At 46.2% G+C, this 14,168-nt stretch overlaps 2 protein-coding genes across 5 annotated transcripts in view; one reads left to right on the forward strand and one right to left on the reverse strand.

The window, feature by feature from the left end:
* Positions 1 to 1,087: 1,087 nt before the first annotated feature.
* On the reverse strand, positions 1,088 to 9,388 carry PDZD11 (PDZ domain containing 11). 3 transcript variants are annotated; one of them, XM_075007656.1, is made up of 7 exons: positions 9,368 to 9,388; positions 9,053 to 9,150; positions 6,060 to 6,143; positions 4,973 to 5,029; positions 4,460 to 4,558; positions 3,823 to 3,883; positions 1,088 to 2,666 (listed from the first exon to the last, which is right to left on the reverse strand). In XM_075007656.1, exons 2-7 carry the CDS (start codon positions 9,137 to 9,139, stop codon positions 2,632 to 2,634), a joined length of 423 nt encoding a protein of 140 aa, XP_074863757.1. In that variant the 5' UTR covers positions 9,140 to 9,150; positions 9,368 to 9,388; the 3' UTR covers positions 1,088 to 2,631. The 3 variants fall into 3 exon arrangements, with proteins under 3 accessions (XP_074863757.1, XP_074863755.1, XP_074863756.1); XM_075007654.1 differs by having other exon boundaries at positions 9,053 to 9,153; positions 9,353 to 9,377; XM_075007655.1 differs by lacking the exon at positions 9,368 to 9,388 and adding an exon at positions 9,353 to 9,365.
* Positions 9,389 to 12,500: 3,112 nt separating this feature from the next.
* KIF4A (kinesin family member 4A) overlaps positions 12,501 to 14,168 on the forward strand; it is a 35,867-nt gene continuing 34,199 nt past the window's right edge. For both annotated transcript variants that reach the window (XM_075007694.1, XM_075007695.1), the window contains exons 1-3: positions 12,501 to 12,623; positions 12,810 to 12,924; positions 13,675 to 13,865. In XM_075007694.1, coding sequence (XP_074863795.1) covers positions 12,501 to 12,623; positions 12,810 to 12,924; positions 13,675 to 13,865 — 429 coding nt within the window. The remainder of the gene's footprint in view (positions 12,624 to 12,809; positions 12,925 to 13,674; positions 13,866 to 14,168) is intronic.

The following is a 14,168-nucleotide window of genomic DNA, read 5'->3' on the forward strand; positions in this document are numbered from 1 at the left end:
AATAGTTTTTGGTGTGTTGGGGCAGTGCTCTTTTTAAGCATGGTACTTAAGTGCCCGAAGGCTTTTCAGACAGCACCACTCACTCCTCTCTCTTGCCAGAGGCAGATGTTATATGCTTTGGAGGAAGTGAACAGAACAGGGCAATTTACTCAGTGATCCAGTCTGTTGTCCAATCCCACCTTCTAGCAGTCAGAGGCTTATGAATACCCATGGCATGGTTAGGTTGACTGAGTCCTAGAGGCGAGAGCTAGCACTGCACTAAAGGATCCTGCTCTTAGCAAATGAGCAGTGTAAATGTTCAGTGATAAATTTTTAGGGCTTGTCTCTCTGTGGGTTTGTTTTTTAATTAACCATGTGGATTTAGGTTAAGGCCAAACCAAGCTCCTCTGGCCATAGGTGCCTGAGAGATACTGATTTAAATCTCCTGTTAAAAGGCCCTGTGCAAATACTTGTCTATGCTGAGAGCACTACTAAATGTACCACGTTTGCTCATGGCACTCTATTCTGCAACCCACATTAGGTGTTGGCTCTGAGAGGCTGGGTGTGGATCTGTTTACTCAACCTGCCCCCAGAATGCCTGCTCTTTGAAGCAGGTGAGACTAGAGGTACAGTTATCTTCCAGGCGCTTGTTGGACTTGTGGGGTGTGAGGCTGTAATAATAACAGAATATCTTCCTTCTACTTGTCAGTGCGACTGCATCCATGAGTGTGCTATGAAGGCCATTTAGTAGGAAAGGACATCGGTCCTATGCACTCACCATCTCTACTGTGCAAATGCAGTCTTATCCCCAAGGCCTTTCTTGCTCTTTGGTGCAGCTGGTCTGTAGCAGTGAATCTACCAGCTCATATTCAGTTTTGATAGACAATTGTTACTGAAAACGAACCAGTAATAACAATGGTGGGCAATTGCTAACAAGTGTCCATTTCAGTGCCTGCAGCTGCAGAAGTTAAGGACAGTCTTGTGCATAGTTTTAGCCTTCAATTGAGCTGTGCTCTCTGCACTTCTGCTGTCTGGGGAGTGAGTGGGTACAATTAATCAGACCAGTCACTTCCTGGGAGGGAATTAAAACATAGTACAGGAGCCAGACTTCAAAAGTAACTTCTTTATTAGACATTTGGGTACAAAGTGATTAAAAACAAATCCCAGTCTAGGAAGGCAGACCTACTAGGCCCAGAGTCTGTTGGATGAGAGCAAAGGAGCTGGTGAGGATGATGACACCACCTGGTTGGTGGGGTGCCTGCCAAGAAGTCTGCTGAGAGGAACTGCAATATGTTTCTCCAGCTGGGGCATGGTGGGTTGTCTTGAACTTCATAAACATGTAACATTCAGTTAAAGAGTAGCAGGTTGTGTAACTGGCTTTTCCAGATGGAATATGTGGGATGAAAAGTGTGGGCATCTCTCCCCTGTGTACTACTGGGTGGGAATCCTACAACATGGGTGTGTGTGATAGTCTGGAGTGAAGGATGAGTCCTCAGATAATATCCATAAAAGCAGCAGCATCACACAAGGAGTCTAGCAGAGCATGGGTGTGTTTAGTGCTAGATCACAGCAAGCAAGACTTGGAATCCCCTCCCACAGCTGGAGAGGATACAGTCAATGCCATATTCCTAAAATCCAGGACAAGGGCTAGAATGAAATCAGCTTCTCTCAGCCCTGGATCCCAATTAACCATTGTCCTAGAAATTACAAGTTTGAAAGGTGTGGGATTTGTCAGGGGCTGACCAGCCTTGTTCACCTTCTAGAATTGAGGAATATGCCAGTATCAGGCTGCAGCAAGTGGCAGTGAAGGAGTAAGCAGTAATTGCACCCCCTATCCTGATTCTCTTATCTTAGAGCTCTTGTCTCCCTCAGGTACAAATGCTACTGTGCTGTGAACAAGATACAGACCCCACTTCAAAAGGAAACTCTGCTAGATGGTAAATTGTGCAGAGGCACAAAAGCTTGGCTGTGCCTCCTGCCAGCTTCTCTTCATCATAAGCAATGATGCTTCATTAGTGGTGTACAGTTTTTAAATGCGCTGCATGTGGGATAGGACAAAAGATATTCCAACCCATACCAGAAAGCAAAAGCTTGCTTTATGTTTAGGTTTGACTCAGCACCATGGTCCCCTTGTCTTATGCTTTAAATCAAGGCTCAGCATGGGTTCTATATATAAATAAACCCTCCCTCCTCCTTGACCACATGCCTCATTGGTGAGAAGGGCAAGAGCAGCATCCACAAACCTCCTTTTAAAAGAGGCAATCACACTGAGACAAACTCCATAGGTATGGATCTGAGCAGAGGAGCCACCCTTCATTCCTCAGCATACCCCACTTCTCCATCAAGCTCTTCAGCTCAGTGATTGAGCCTGGAACTAGAAATTACAGCCCAGCTCTGTCTTGCCCCAACCTTGGCTACACAGTGCAAACAGCAGGAAGTTTGTGTCCATCCACACAGTAGAGCTGGGATCTTGTGAGAGCAGAGGCCCATAGCACCAACAGGATAGTTGCACCTCTGCCCAAAGCTAAAACTGGAAGGAAAATCTAATGTGTCAAATCTCCCCAATGATGAGGCGAACAGTCGTCTTGCTGTGACGCAATGAATATTGGGGCAGAGCATGCATTACTGGGGAGAACCCCATCAAGGACAGGTCTAGTGAACAGTTCTCTCCTTCTGCCTTTGGTAATCTGGAATGGAAAATGGGTGTTAGTGTGGCTAATACAGCAGGATAGAAAATAGGTTCAGGTGCTGCTATTTGAGTGTAGGCATTGCTCTCTACAGAACAAATGTCAGTTGTAATGAGAAACTGGTTGATTCTACTATAAGGGCGATAAGACTAAAGTCCAGGATTATCCTGAAAATATCACTCACTGGACTCCTTTCTAGCAGAGGATTTTAGTGATGGCATACTTATTGGCAGCTCAGCCTCTTCATTGCAAAGTTTCTCCAGCACTCTTGAAAGTAGAGCTAAATCCAGGAATAAATTAGGGATTCTTTGTCAGAAGTGCTAGAATAAGTTGACAAATCCATCTAGTTCTGACACCTGTTCTTACTTAACTCAGGCATTCTCCCTCACCAGATTCCATTGTGAAGACTGATGCAAAGAAATAACTTAGCCAGCCTTTAAATCTGTGATGTAGGATGCCTGGGAGAACTGTTGGGTCTACTAGGCTATCAGGAAATAAGAGGATGAGGATACAACAGTGAAGCTATCTGCTCTTCAAATTGCCTTTTTACTGTCTAGTTTCCATCCAACTTAAACTGCCAAAGTTTGCTTCTCTCCCATGGTTTCACTAGTGTTAGATATGTTTTCTGAAGGATACTTGTTTGGCTCAAATATCCTCTTGACTTTTTTTTTTGGTGCTTTGCATCTTTGGTTGCCTAACACAGAGTCTTAAGATATTTTTTTTAAAAAGTCACCTAGTCAACAAATTATTTGGTACTGTTCCTCTGCTGAGAATGTTTAACCATTGTCTACTGTTAGTCTTAACTTGGCAATTGGTTCAGTAGCCATAACTGAAGATATTGCTCTGGAACAGCTAGTTCTAAGAACCTGTGTAAGCTGCTGAATTACATAAAGCGTTGGCTTGCTAGGATACAACCAGTTTATATGCAGGTGCTTGATCTCACTCATTTACTGTTCGAATTTAGTATAAAATCAGAGACCAAAACAGCAATTGCTTCTGATCAGCAGCCTGCTACTTTAACCCTTCGTTTGACTCCAAAGCTTTATTTGTTTAGCTGTAATCAACACAGCCTCTGAAGCCTGATGCTGTAAATCCTGGCAAATCAGGTTTCCTGAAATAGCTGTTGTGGAAGGAGAGGGAGTTAACAGGCACTTACTGTAGGGGAAATAACGCACTCGCATGATGATCTCATGGGCAGTCTTCAGGATCTCTACAGCCTGGAAACAGCATCAAGGAGTCACTAAAATTAGTAGATTGGTCTGGCAGAAATTAATCTAAGGGGTCTGCCCCAAAGCCACCTCTCTCAAACCTAGATGGATATTCCAACCCCAGCACACAGTAGCAGTAATCAGTGCAAGTTAAATGCAGCCTGTTATCATGCAATTAACTCTGATGGGTCAGACATGAACCATAACAGACTAAGCAGGTTTCTCCTCTACCCATCCTGCATCAAGCTTATGATTACCAATTCTGTACTCTTCCCTCTAGGATTGCTCACTTGTTAAAAATCAAGAATGAGCTCTTACTGAGGAACCACAAAGTAGACAAAGATCATTCTATTTTATACAGGGGTATTGGGAGTTTCCCACAGGCACACTGAGTCAGCAGGAAGAGAGGTCTAGGAGCATGCTGCTTAGACTTGCATTTATCTTGCAGGTGAGTCCAGGCTGGGGTACACAAGGAGACAGGAGCAGCTTTCCTCATTGCATGTCTCCTCCCTTACTTCCCTTTATCCCCTCTTCTCTGTGGAGCTCAAATAGATGACCCCTCTTCACAGAAGCAGCAGCTCTCACCTTGCTGTGCTCAATGTCTTGGAAATCTACATCATTAACTGCCAGGACCTGGTCTCCCTCCTGCAGCCCTGCTCTGTGTGCATCTGAGTCAGGGATCACCTGGAATGGAAGAGAAGGCACAGCCTGTCAACCAACATCTCAGACTATGTAGAACTGTCAGTCCACACCCACAGACAAGTTAAGTTAGATCCCCATAGTTTGTCTTTATATTTCCCCATGGGGGTGGCCACCTCTGCTCCACTCAGGAAACAGCAAGGTGTGGCACTTGGGTCAGACACGAATCACATTAGAACTACAGGTGTGATAAGGAGTTCAGTGTTGCAAACAGAAGGATTCTATGAGCCAGGTTTTCCAACTGCTGATCCCTTGGCAGTTGGTAATTCACAGCAATGGGTTCTGGAGCTCCATGTAATGTCTGAGTCAGATTTAAGTAGATTTACTCAGCTGGCTTGGCTTGTCCAGACCTAAACACATTACATGCAGCTACAGAAAGTGGTACAGGGACTGACACACCTTGGAGATGAAGATGCCCAGCTGGGAGGCCTTTCCTCCTCTGATGTTGAAGCCCAGCTGTAAGAAGAAAGCAGGGTTAGCAATTTACTGAAATGGGAACTACTGCCAGCTACTGGAGCTGCCCTTCAGAACCAGCAGTCATTACCCATGGGGTCACATGATACCCTGAAGCAGTTAGGGATCTGGGTGTCCAACCAGTTCTGATGCAAACTTACCATGTTATTCTGAAAATATATTTACTGTTCACACCAACTAGCCACACAGGGCTAGTGGGCTGGACACCAGAGTTAGGATCAATCTTAGTACCTCTGTGGCAACCCTTGTGCCACCTTGTGAAGCATCACCCCCATTTTACAGCTGAGCAACTGAGGCAGAAGTTAAAAGCCCAAATAGAAATTTAACCCCAAGCTGCTTTTCAGTCCCAGCTGTGTGCTTCAGTCACACAACATCCATGGGGAGGCAGAGGAGGATGGCCCTATCAGCCATCACCCTTCTGTTTAGGGCAGCAGTGATTTTCCCTTCCCTCCCAGAAGCACCTAAGAACAGGCCAACAGAGCTCACAGCCTGGTTCCCAATATCTAGAAACAGTTTCTCTGAGGAAACATTTTAACAAGTGGTAAAAATAGGAGAGCAGGTCACTTGGTAGGAGTTTCATTACCCTCCAAACTCATCTTTAGCATATGCCAAAAGGATGACATCCTTACAGAATGAGGTGGGGTTATCTCCTCCCTCCAATACCTCTACTGGACTAGTCTATGAGTAGGATTTTTCACCTATCAATAGAATGACATTGTGATTGTTGCAGAGCAAAGGCAGGGAGAGATGAGCTTGAACTGATCCTTCACTACCAAGAGATTCCCTGGGAAGTTATAGATGCAAGTGGTATTTGTATTTGACTCATACCTCCCCTCCCCTCAGGAGAAGAAAGCTGTGGGACAGTAACACTATGGGGCATTGTGTGTCTTGGAGCCCTGGACTGAAGCAAACCTGCCACAGTAGAACAAGAACATCCTAAAGTACAGATGTCAGGCCACAACCAGGAGTCAGCCCATAGAAAAGGATAGTACCATGCCTTAGGAGTTCTCACCTGAGCTCCTGGAGGCTTCTTCAGCACAATAGTGCGAGGCAGGAACTGGGTCAACTCATTGTTGTAGTCAGGGTGGTAAATTCTCTGCAAAATGCAAAGTGAGTGTAAGAGAACTGAAAGCAGTGGGAAGCACGATGCTCTCAGAGAGTTTTCTGCACCCCATATAAGAATTTTATTCAAAAGCCCTTCAAGATGTATTTTGATTGTGATGCTTCTGGTAAGTGAAAGTATGCAGAATCCTAGTTGCCCAACAGCCTTATGTCTTTGACATTATCTGCTGAGATACAGCTATATCCATCCCAAGGCCAGCTTATGCACAGCAAGGCTACATTCAGCAGAGAGGGAGAGCTCAGTGGTTTGAGTGTGTTCAATCCTTGGTGGCCATTTAGAGACCTGGGGCAAATTGATTTTTTTTAAGAAAAGTCCTGCTTCAAGTGCAGGGGACTGGACCTGATGACCTCTCAAGGTCCCTTGCAATTATGAGATATGCAGCTCTCTATACAGTAAATCCTCAGTTTAATGGACTAATGGGGGGAAGGAGTGTCCATTAATGCCCAAAGTCCATTATATCCAAATGGTTATACTGTATGACGATGCACTGACCTTTCCAGCCCATCACTCACCTGTCCCCTGCTTCCCCTTCTCCCCTCCTGCTCCATTCTTCCCTTCACATCTCCCTCTCCCAATTACCAGGAGAGGAACTGAATGTGGCCTGGCCCCTTCCACCTCCCGCAGCTCAGTGCTGGGGCTCCTCCAGTCCCCTGCTCCAAGCCGCCCATGCAAAGGTAGAGCACGGCCACCCCCAGCCTGCCAGTGGGTAGCAGCCTCCGACACCATGACTGCTGCTCAGTGCCACTGGAGGAAGCAGTGGCTGGGCGCTGACGTGCTCCATGCACAAGGGACTGGGGGAGGAGAGCTCCTGTGCCTTGCTGCAGCCCCCTTCCCCTGGCTCCTCTGGCCCCAGCCCCTCCAGCACTTCCTCCAGCCCTGGTGGGTCTCCAGCATTTGGTTAGGAGGCAGGGGGACTTGCAGATGGTGTCCATTATTTCTGATGTCTGTTAAATCTAGGGTTTGCTGTGATACCATGTGATCTAATTGCTATTACCACCACCCTTCCCTGCCTCCCCCAGACATACACCATCATCTGCTCATTACCCTCACTTGTGGTGTTCTATGAGCTTTTCTGGGAAAGGTCTCTCTCTTCATATGTTTTTGTACAGCACTCAGCACAATGGAGACCCACACTGACCAAGTGTTTGGGTGCCACAACTAGTTTGACAGCCTTATTCCAATTGGGATAAACAAGGATCTCTGCTGTTAGATGCTGGTTGCTAGGGGAGGGTAGTGCCAGCTAGCATCTAACATCAACCTGGTTTGTATCATGTTAATCTACTATAAATAGTAATATGGAGTCTGTTAGGGTATGGCTATGGTCTGAAGAAGTGGGTCTGTCCCACGAAAGCTCATCACCAATAAGTTATTTTGTTAGTCATTGAAGTGCTACTGGACTGCTTTTTTGTTTTGTTAATCCACTATATTTCAATATTGAAGGATGTGTTGAATGTGGGGGGTACATCAGACCAATTCTTCAGGGCTTTGACTGGACCTTAAGCATACCACATCTTCTCAACCAGTTCCTTACAAAAGGCACCAACCTGTTCCCCCCAAAATTAGGGTTTTTGATCCACCCAAGAGACCCAGTTGTCTAACTCACAGGGCCAGGGCCCAGTAACCTTACAACCTCAACATCTCCTTTCAACAGGAATGCCAAAATGTAGCTGGACATGACAACATGACAATTGTTGTAGATCAATGCAGTCTAGATGGTGGGACTGAGAGGACAGCAGGACATGCATTTCCTGCCACCCCCCAACCCATCTATAACACCATGGCACAGCAGTGTCCTCTACACTGAAACATTTGCATTTATGTTGGCCCAGTAGCCAGGAAATGCTTTGGTCAAGTTTTGACTAAATGGCTATGGGCTAAACAGGTTCTTTGAATTAGTCATGGAAACTAGGTGTGGTGGCTGCAAGCAAAAAAGAGGGTTGCCATTTTTAATCGTGGGAGGCACCTGTAATAACCAGAACAAGTCAGCAACCTAAGCAAATCAACCCGATGAACTCCAGTAGGTGCTGCAAACAGAAGCTCCATGTTAATAAAGGGGACTGTGACCACTATTTTAAAACAGAAGGGAAGAGGAGACCAGGAACACAATTTCAAAAGACTACTGAAGAAGTCAGAGATACCCTTTTAAAATATTTCTTCTGAAACAAATTATGCATGAGATAACCAGCACAAAAAACCTTACCTTGTTTACTTTGTTGTGCTTTTACCTGTTTGGATGGAAAGACTCCATTAGGCAATTTGTGGTTTCAGCTAATTTGGTTCTCCTTTACCGGCTGATTAATTGTGAACACCACAAATTTAAAACCAAATTTGACTTTCACTAAATATTTTAATTCATAGATGATTCTAGCAATATCAAGTTGTGACTTCTAAGGTAACTTGTAGTTAAAGCTTTTTGTATTATGAGGTTTAGTTCTTATTTAGACCCCAGTCCTTCAGTGAGTACTTGTGAACCCTTGTTCTCATGTCGTCCCTCCTTTTTGATGGAGTTCCATTAAAACATGAGTTACACGCTCCTTGGGCAGACCACTGGCCTTACCCATCTACAAGGCTGACCAAGCTCTTGGTGTAAGATGAATTAAATAAGTTAGGATGCTTAGCCCAAAAACTTGCAACGTATTCTATTTATCCAGTCTGCATCTCGGTCCACCCAACCTGAAAAGGGCAGCTTAGCTCATTCTAAGAAAATCACTGGCACCATCTATGGTTGTAAAGGTTTACAAGGCATTTTCGAAGAGACGGAACCGAGCTCTCGAAGGAAGCAGCCCTTCAGCTCGATCCGAGTAGAAAAATTGCATCACTGTAGTGAGTTCCCCGGTGCCCAGGAGCCCGCTTTTCAGAGCGCCGAGAGCCCAGGCACTGACCTCGTGGGGAGGGATCCAGGCCGGGGGGTTCTCATACGCCGGCAGGAAGACGACGGGATAATCGTCATAGGGGATCCTACTGTCCATCGCGGGAGCGGCTGCTGGGGAGAAAGCGCCGTGAGCACCTGAGCCCCACCCCACGGAGAGCGCGGCCCTTCCAGCTACAGGGAAAAGACAGGAGTCTGCTCTCCACAGAGGGGACCCGGCCCGCAGCTCCTCCACACCCAGTTATCCAGATCGACCGTGACTCGCAACTGTGCCGGAAAGAGCCCGACCCCAACCTCCCGCTGCACCCTCTACCTTCCTCGCGCACACCCGCAGCGTGGTCATGTGACCGCTACAACTCACGTGACAGCGCTCGTAGCTGCCACCCCGCCAAGCGACGTGAGGGGTACGTGTCCCTCGGACGCGATGACGCATCACGCCGTGCCCCTGCGATTGGCAGGCGGGGCAGGTTTGAATGTTGGCGGTTAAAGCTCGGGGACGAGGATAAGCAGTGTCCGAGGGGACGGTCCGTTTCCGTTCGAGCGTCCCGCGGCGCTGGGCCTCCGCCACGGCAGGTATTTCTTCCCTGGCCCAGCCGTTCTCGGCAGCTGTGCAGCCCCGTGTGTGCTGCGAGCTGCCCCAAGGCGTTACCGTGGCCCTCTGAGCGCGGGCAGCGCCTCCCTGACCGGAGCTCGGCCGCTTCCCCTCGGGCTGAGAGAAACGGGTGCCCCTGGGAGCAGCATCCCGTCGACTGCCCGGCTTGGCCGAGCCCCGTCCCCGATGGCAGGCGAGGATCCCGGCTCCCGCTCCAGCCGGCGGCGCCGTCTCTGCTGCCTGGCCCCTGCCAGCTTCACGGCCCCGCTCGCCATCTGCCCCCGTTCCCTGGGGGAGGAGGGGCGTGTGGGCAAATGGAGCCTTGTCTCGCCCGGCGCTAGCGCTGCCGCCCCCGGCTGGCCTCTCTCCACGGAGCCCTTCACGAGTGTTACTGAGCTTTCTTCCGGCTCGGTTCGTCACGATCCCTCCCGTGAGAAGGCCCCTGCGGGGAGCAGAGGCGTGTCTGTCGGTGGTGTGGCATGATGGGGCTGCTTTACCGGGGCTGGAGCATATGACCTATGAAGAAAGGTTGAGGGAATTGGGACTGTTTAGTCTGCAGAAGAGAAGACTGAGGGGGGGACTTGATAACAGCCTTCAACTTACTGAAGGGAGGTTGCAAAGAGGCTGGAGAGAGGCTGTTCACAGCGGTCACGGATGGCAGAACACAGAACAATGGTCTCAAGTTGCGGTTGGGAAGGTCTAGGTTGAACATTAGGAAAAACTTTTTTCACTAGGAGGGTGGTGAAGCATTGGAATGGTCTACCCAGGGAAGTAGTGGAGCCTCTATCCCTGGAGGTGTTTAAGTCTCACCTCGACAAAGCCCTGGCTGGGCTGATCTGATGGGCTTGGCCCTGCTTGGAGCAGGGGCCTGGATTTGATGGCTTTCTTAGGTCTCTTCCAGCTCTATTGTTCTATGACTATCGTGACTGGACACACAACAGGTGAAAGAAAGTGAGGCTCAAGCAAGTGACGGTTGTACAGCATAAACCAGCAGTCATGTAGCACATTACAGACTAACAAAATAACTTATTAGGTGATGAGCTTTCCTGGAGCAGACCCACTTCTTTGGGTTTGGAGATATGCAGTACAGCATTGACAGTTTTATAACACAGATCCAAAAACTGAAATAAAAACCGACCAATCAGACACATAGGACTGGAATAGGTGGGAAGCAAAATTATTTTTAAGTGTCCAGGCAGAATCTCTGTGTTACTATACTGCATATCTCCAGATCCGAAGAAGTGGGTCTGTCCCAGGAAAGCTCATCACCTAATAAATCATTTTGTTAGTCTTTTAAGCAATACATGACTGCTTGCTTGTTCTGTTAGAGTACAGACTAACATGGCTACCTCTCTATTACTATTCAACTTGCACAGTTGTACAGCATATCAGCATCATTTTGGAAACAGATGAATATGCTCAACTTGCTGCTTTCCTGTTTAAAATGATTTTAAAATCAACTATACTTTTTTAAGCAGCAAAAGTCTCTTCAATTAAATAGCATTTGGGGAGCAGTGAGCCCTGTAAGTTTGAGTGCTTGGGTAGCCGTGAGTGAAATGCCACTTGGTTAAGTAGCAGAGATCTCAGTGTCCACAGCCAGCAGTATGTGTTTCTGCTGGTGATGCACATGCTTCAGTGCATATAACAAAATTTAATCCACATGTTGATAAAAATATTTAGAGGGAACATTGGCAGTGACATATTTTTGGGAGACAGAAGAAAAGCATCTGCTGCAGACATCTAGTAGCAGAATATCAATGACAGATTTCAGCAAAACCCAAAGCAGAAGAGAGAGAATGGTGTCTTCACTATTCCGCCTGTTCCTTTGTCCTAGTATTTTTTTCATCTTCCTTTTTCAAGCATAGTTCTTTCTGTTGCTGTTTATCCTTTCCTGAATCAAATGACCTGATTCTGGTTAGTTTCAAGGCTAAGCATAAAATTCTTGGTAGTAGTCATTTAAACTAATTGTGTTGTCCCTAGTTACTCTGGTTCTTGGAAAAGCTTTGAGCGGCATCAGAGGCCTTGAAAATATGTTTGGGTAGGTGACACTGTCACTACTTCATGTCAGCGGGGGATTCTGTTTTACAATTCTGAGGGCTTGTCTACACTTCTGCTGTCGGTATTAGGCCAATGTACGCACCAGTTTGGACAGCACTCTATTGGTGGGAGAGCTTGTCCTGCCACATAGCTACTGCCTGGTGCTTTTATTATGCTAATAAGAGAGCTCCCTTCTGCCAGCACAAAGCGTCTTCACCAGAAACAATAGAGCAGCACAGCCACTTTGGTGTTACTATGCCATTCTAGTGCTTCTAGTGTAAATGACCCTCAAGTAGTGATGTAAAATTCCATTTAATTAACCAGTTAAACCTAACATTTAACAGGGTAATTTATTATATTTGTGGGGTGGGGAGAACACAGCTGGGGATCTTCCCCTTCCTCCCCCATGGCAGGCCCTGCAGGACTGGAGCAACCTTCTGCTCTGGTGGTGGGGCGGCTGCTACAGCGGCTAACGGTTAAGTGGATAAATATTAACATCTCTTTCCCCAAATGTCCCATTTCTTAATTTTTTAAAGGAAATTTGTTAAATTATACAGAAACTGCTAGATTCATAACTTTTCACTTATAAGGGTAAACTTTCTTTGTTCTGTGAATGTGATATAAGGGAACCACAGATTCTTTCCAACTTGTGCCAGTTGTAAACAAAACCAGTGCGGTAGGTCTGGAAGCTGAATGTTTCTTAATTCTAAGAGCAGCTGCCCAGCAGGATAAAGGACATTCAGTTGAGCATACTTACTGTGAGAGGCATCTAATTTTATGTGTGGGTTGTGTTTTTTTCCCTCCTTTTTAAGGGAAGCTATCTCAATCGGAAATGGTGAAAGAGGATGAGAAAGTGATTCCTGTGCGTGTGGCACTCCGCTGCCGCCCTTTGGTCCCCAAAGAAATCAGTGAAGGATGCCAGATGTGTCTATCCTTTGTGCCTGAAGAGCCACAGGTTAGAATATGGTGTATTGACTGAAGGGTCAAAATCTTTCACTTACGTGAGAATCACTCCGTTAACGTCAGTTGTGTTTCTGTAGTTTTTGCACCGTTGCAAATTATAGCTGAATTTAGTATCGAGTAAGCGAATCCATAAACTGCAATATATTTGTCACTACTTGCTTTTTCATCTTTCTAACAGGTGATTGTAGGCAATGACAAATCCTTCACATATGATTTTGTGTTTGACCCATCTGCAGAGCAGGAGGAAGTCTTCAATACATCTGTTGCCCCTCTGATACGGGGTATCTTCAAAGGTGAGAGCTTGTTGAGTTGTTCATAGTAACTAAGTGAAATTTGTTTTTGAAGATGCTGTCAGCCATATGGTTGGGGTTCAGGATGCATCCCAAAGTCAAGTGAAACAGCCAAAACAGCCAGGAAAAATCACTTGGTTATGCACTGTTTCCCTCCATGTATATAAATTGCTTCTATGATTAGAAATCAATCCCAGGTTACACTGGTGAGTGCCAAATCCTGCCTATTTACTGTTAGCATGGCATTCCACTGGGCTACTGTGATGATTTGTGTAGTCTCACTGAGCTTCAAGGAAAGAAAAAATGAATGGACTTCAAATGTCAGATCTGTGTTTAAGAACCATATGATTGCTTGGTCTGCTGACTGGCACTTGAATGACTTTATACTTCAACTATGAGACTGGTTACCAAAGATGTTGATGGGGAGGAAAAGACTGAGCAGTTAAAAATTGTTTTGGGCCTCTGCTTTTAGAATCGGGTTTAAATAACAAATCTCATGTCCTAACTCATAGTCCAGATAAGGCAGCTATTTCTGTTCAGCATTTTGTTTTCTGTTTGCTCTTGATTCAGCAGGCTATGAATTGTGCATTTAATGCTGTGCAAATTGAGAGGGTGAATGTCAGTGCTTCTCTGAACTGGAGATTCTCACTTGTGAGAACATTTCACACAGAAGCATACCTAGGGTACTCTGATGTGGAAAGGTTTCTTCTTAGAGGATCCTATCCTCCTGATTCCAGGCATTCTCTTCTTCAGGGTATAATGCTACTGTATTGGCATATGGGCAGACAGGGTCTGGAAAAACATACTCTATGGGAGGGACTTATACCGCTGATCAAGAGCATGAACCTACTGTTGGAGTCATTCCTCGTGTTATCAAACTGCTCTTTCAGGAAAAAGAACGGAGGCTGGAATGGGAATTCACCCTGAAAGTCTCTTATTTGGAGGTAAAAGCTATTTACAGTTTCAAAATATGTTGAATTAAAAGCAAATTTGTTAATTTGCAGCTTAAATGGGTCAAATTCTTCAGGGAACCAGGTTCTTAAAATCCAAGCTTCAGCTCACGTATGCTAGAGGCTTGGCTGGGACTGGAAGGAGATTCAAGTAGGCTTCTAGTCCTCCCCCCCACCCCACCCCAAATCGTAAAGCTTCTTTCTTGTGATTGTTTACATAGTTTAGGGCTTTGTTTTTTTCCCCCTTTTGTAACACTCCAGTGAGTCAGGTTGTGGCAACTGAACCAGGAGAACTGG

This window comes from Carettochelys insculpta, chromosome 13, assembly GCF_033958435.1.
Source record: "Carettochelys insculpta isolate YL-2023 chromosome 13, ASM3395843v1, whole genome shotgun sequence".
NCBI lineage: Eukaryota > Metazoa > Chordata > Testudines > Carettochelyidae > Carettochelys > Carettochelys insculpta.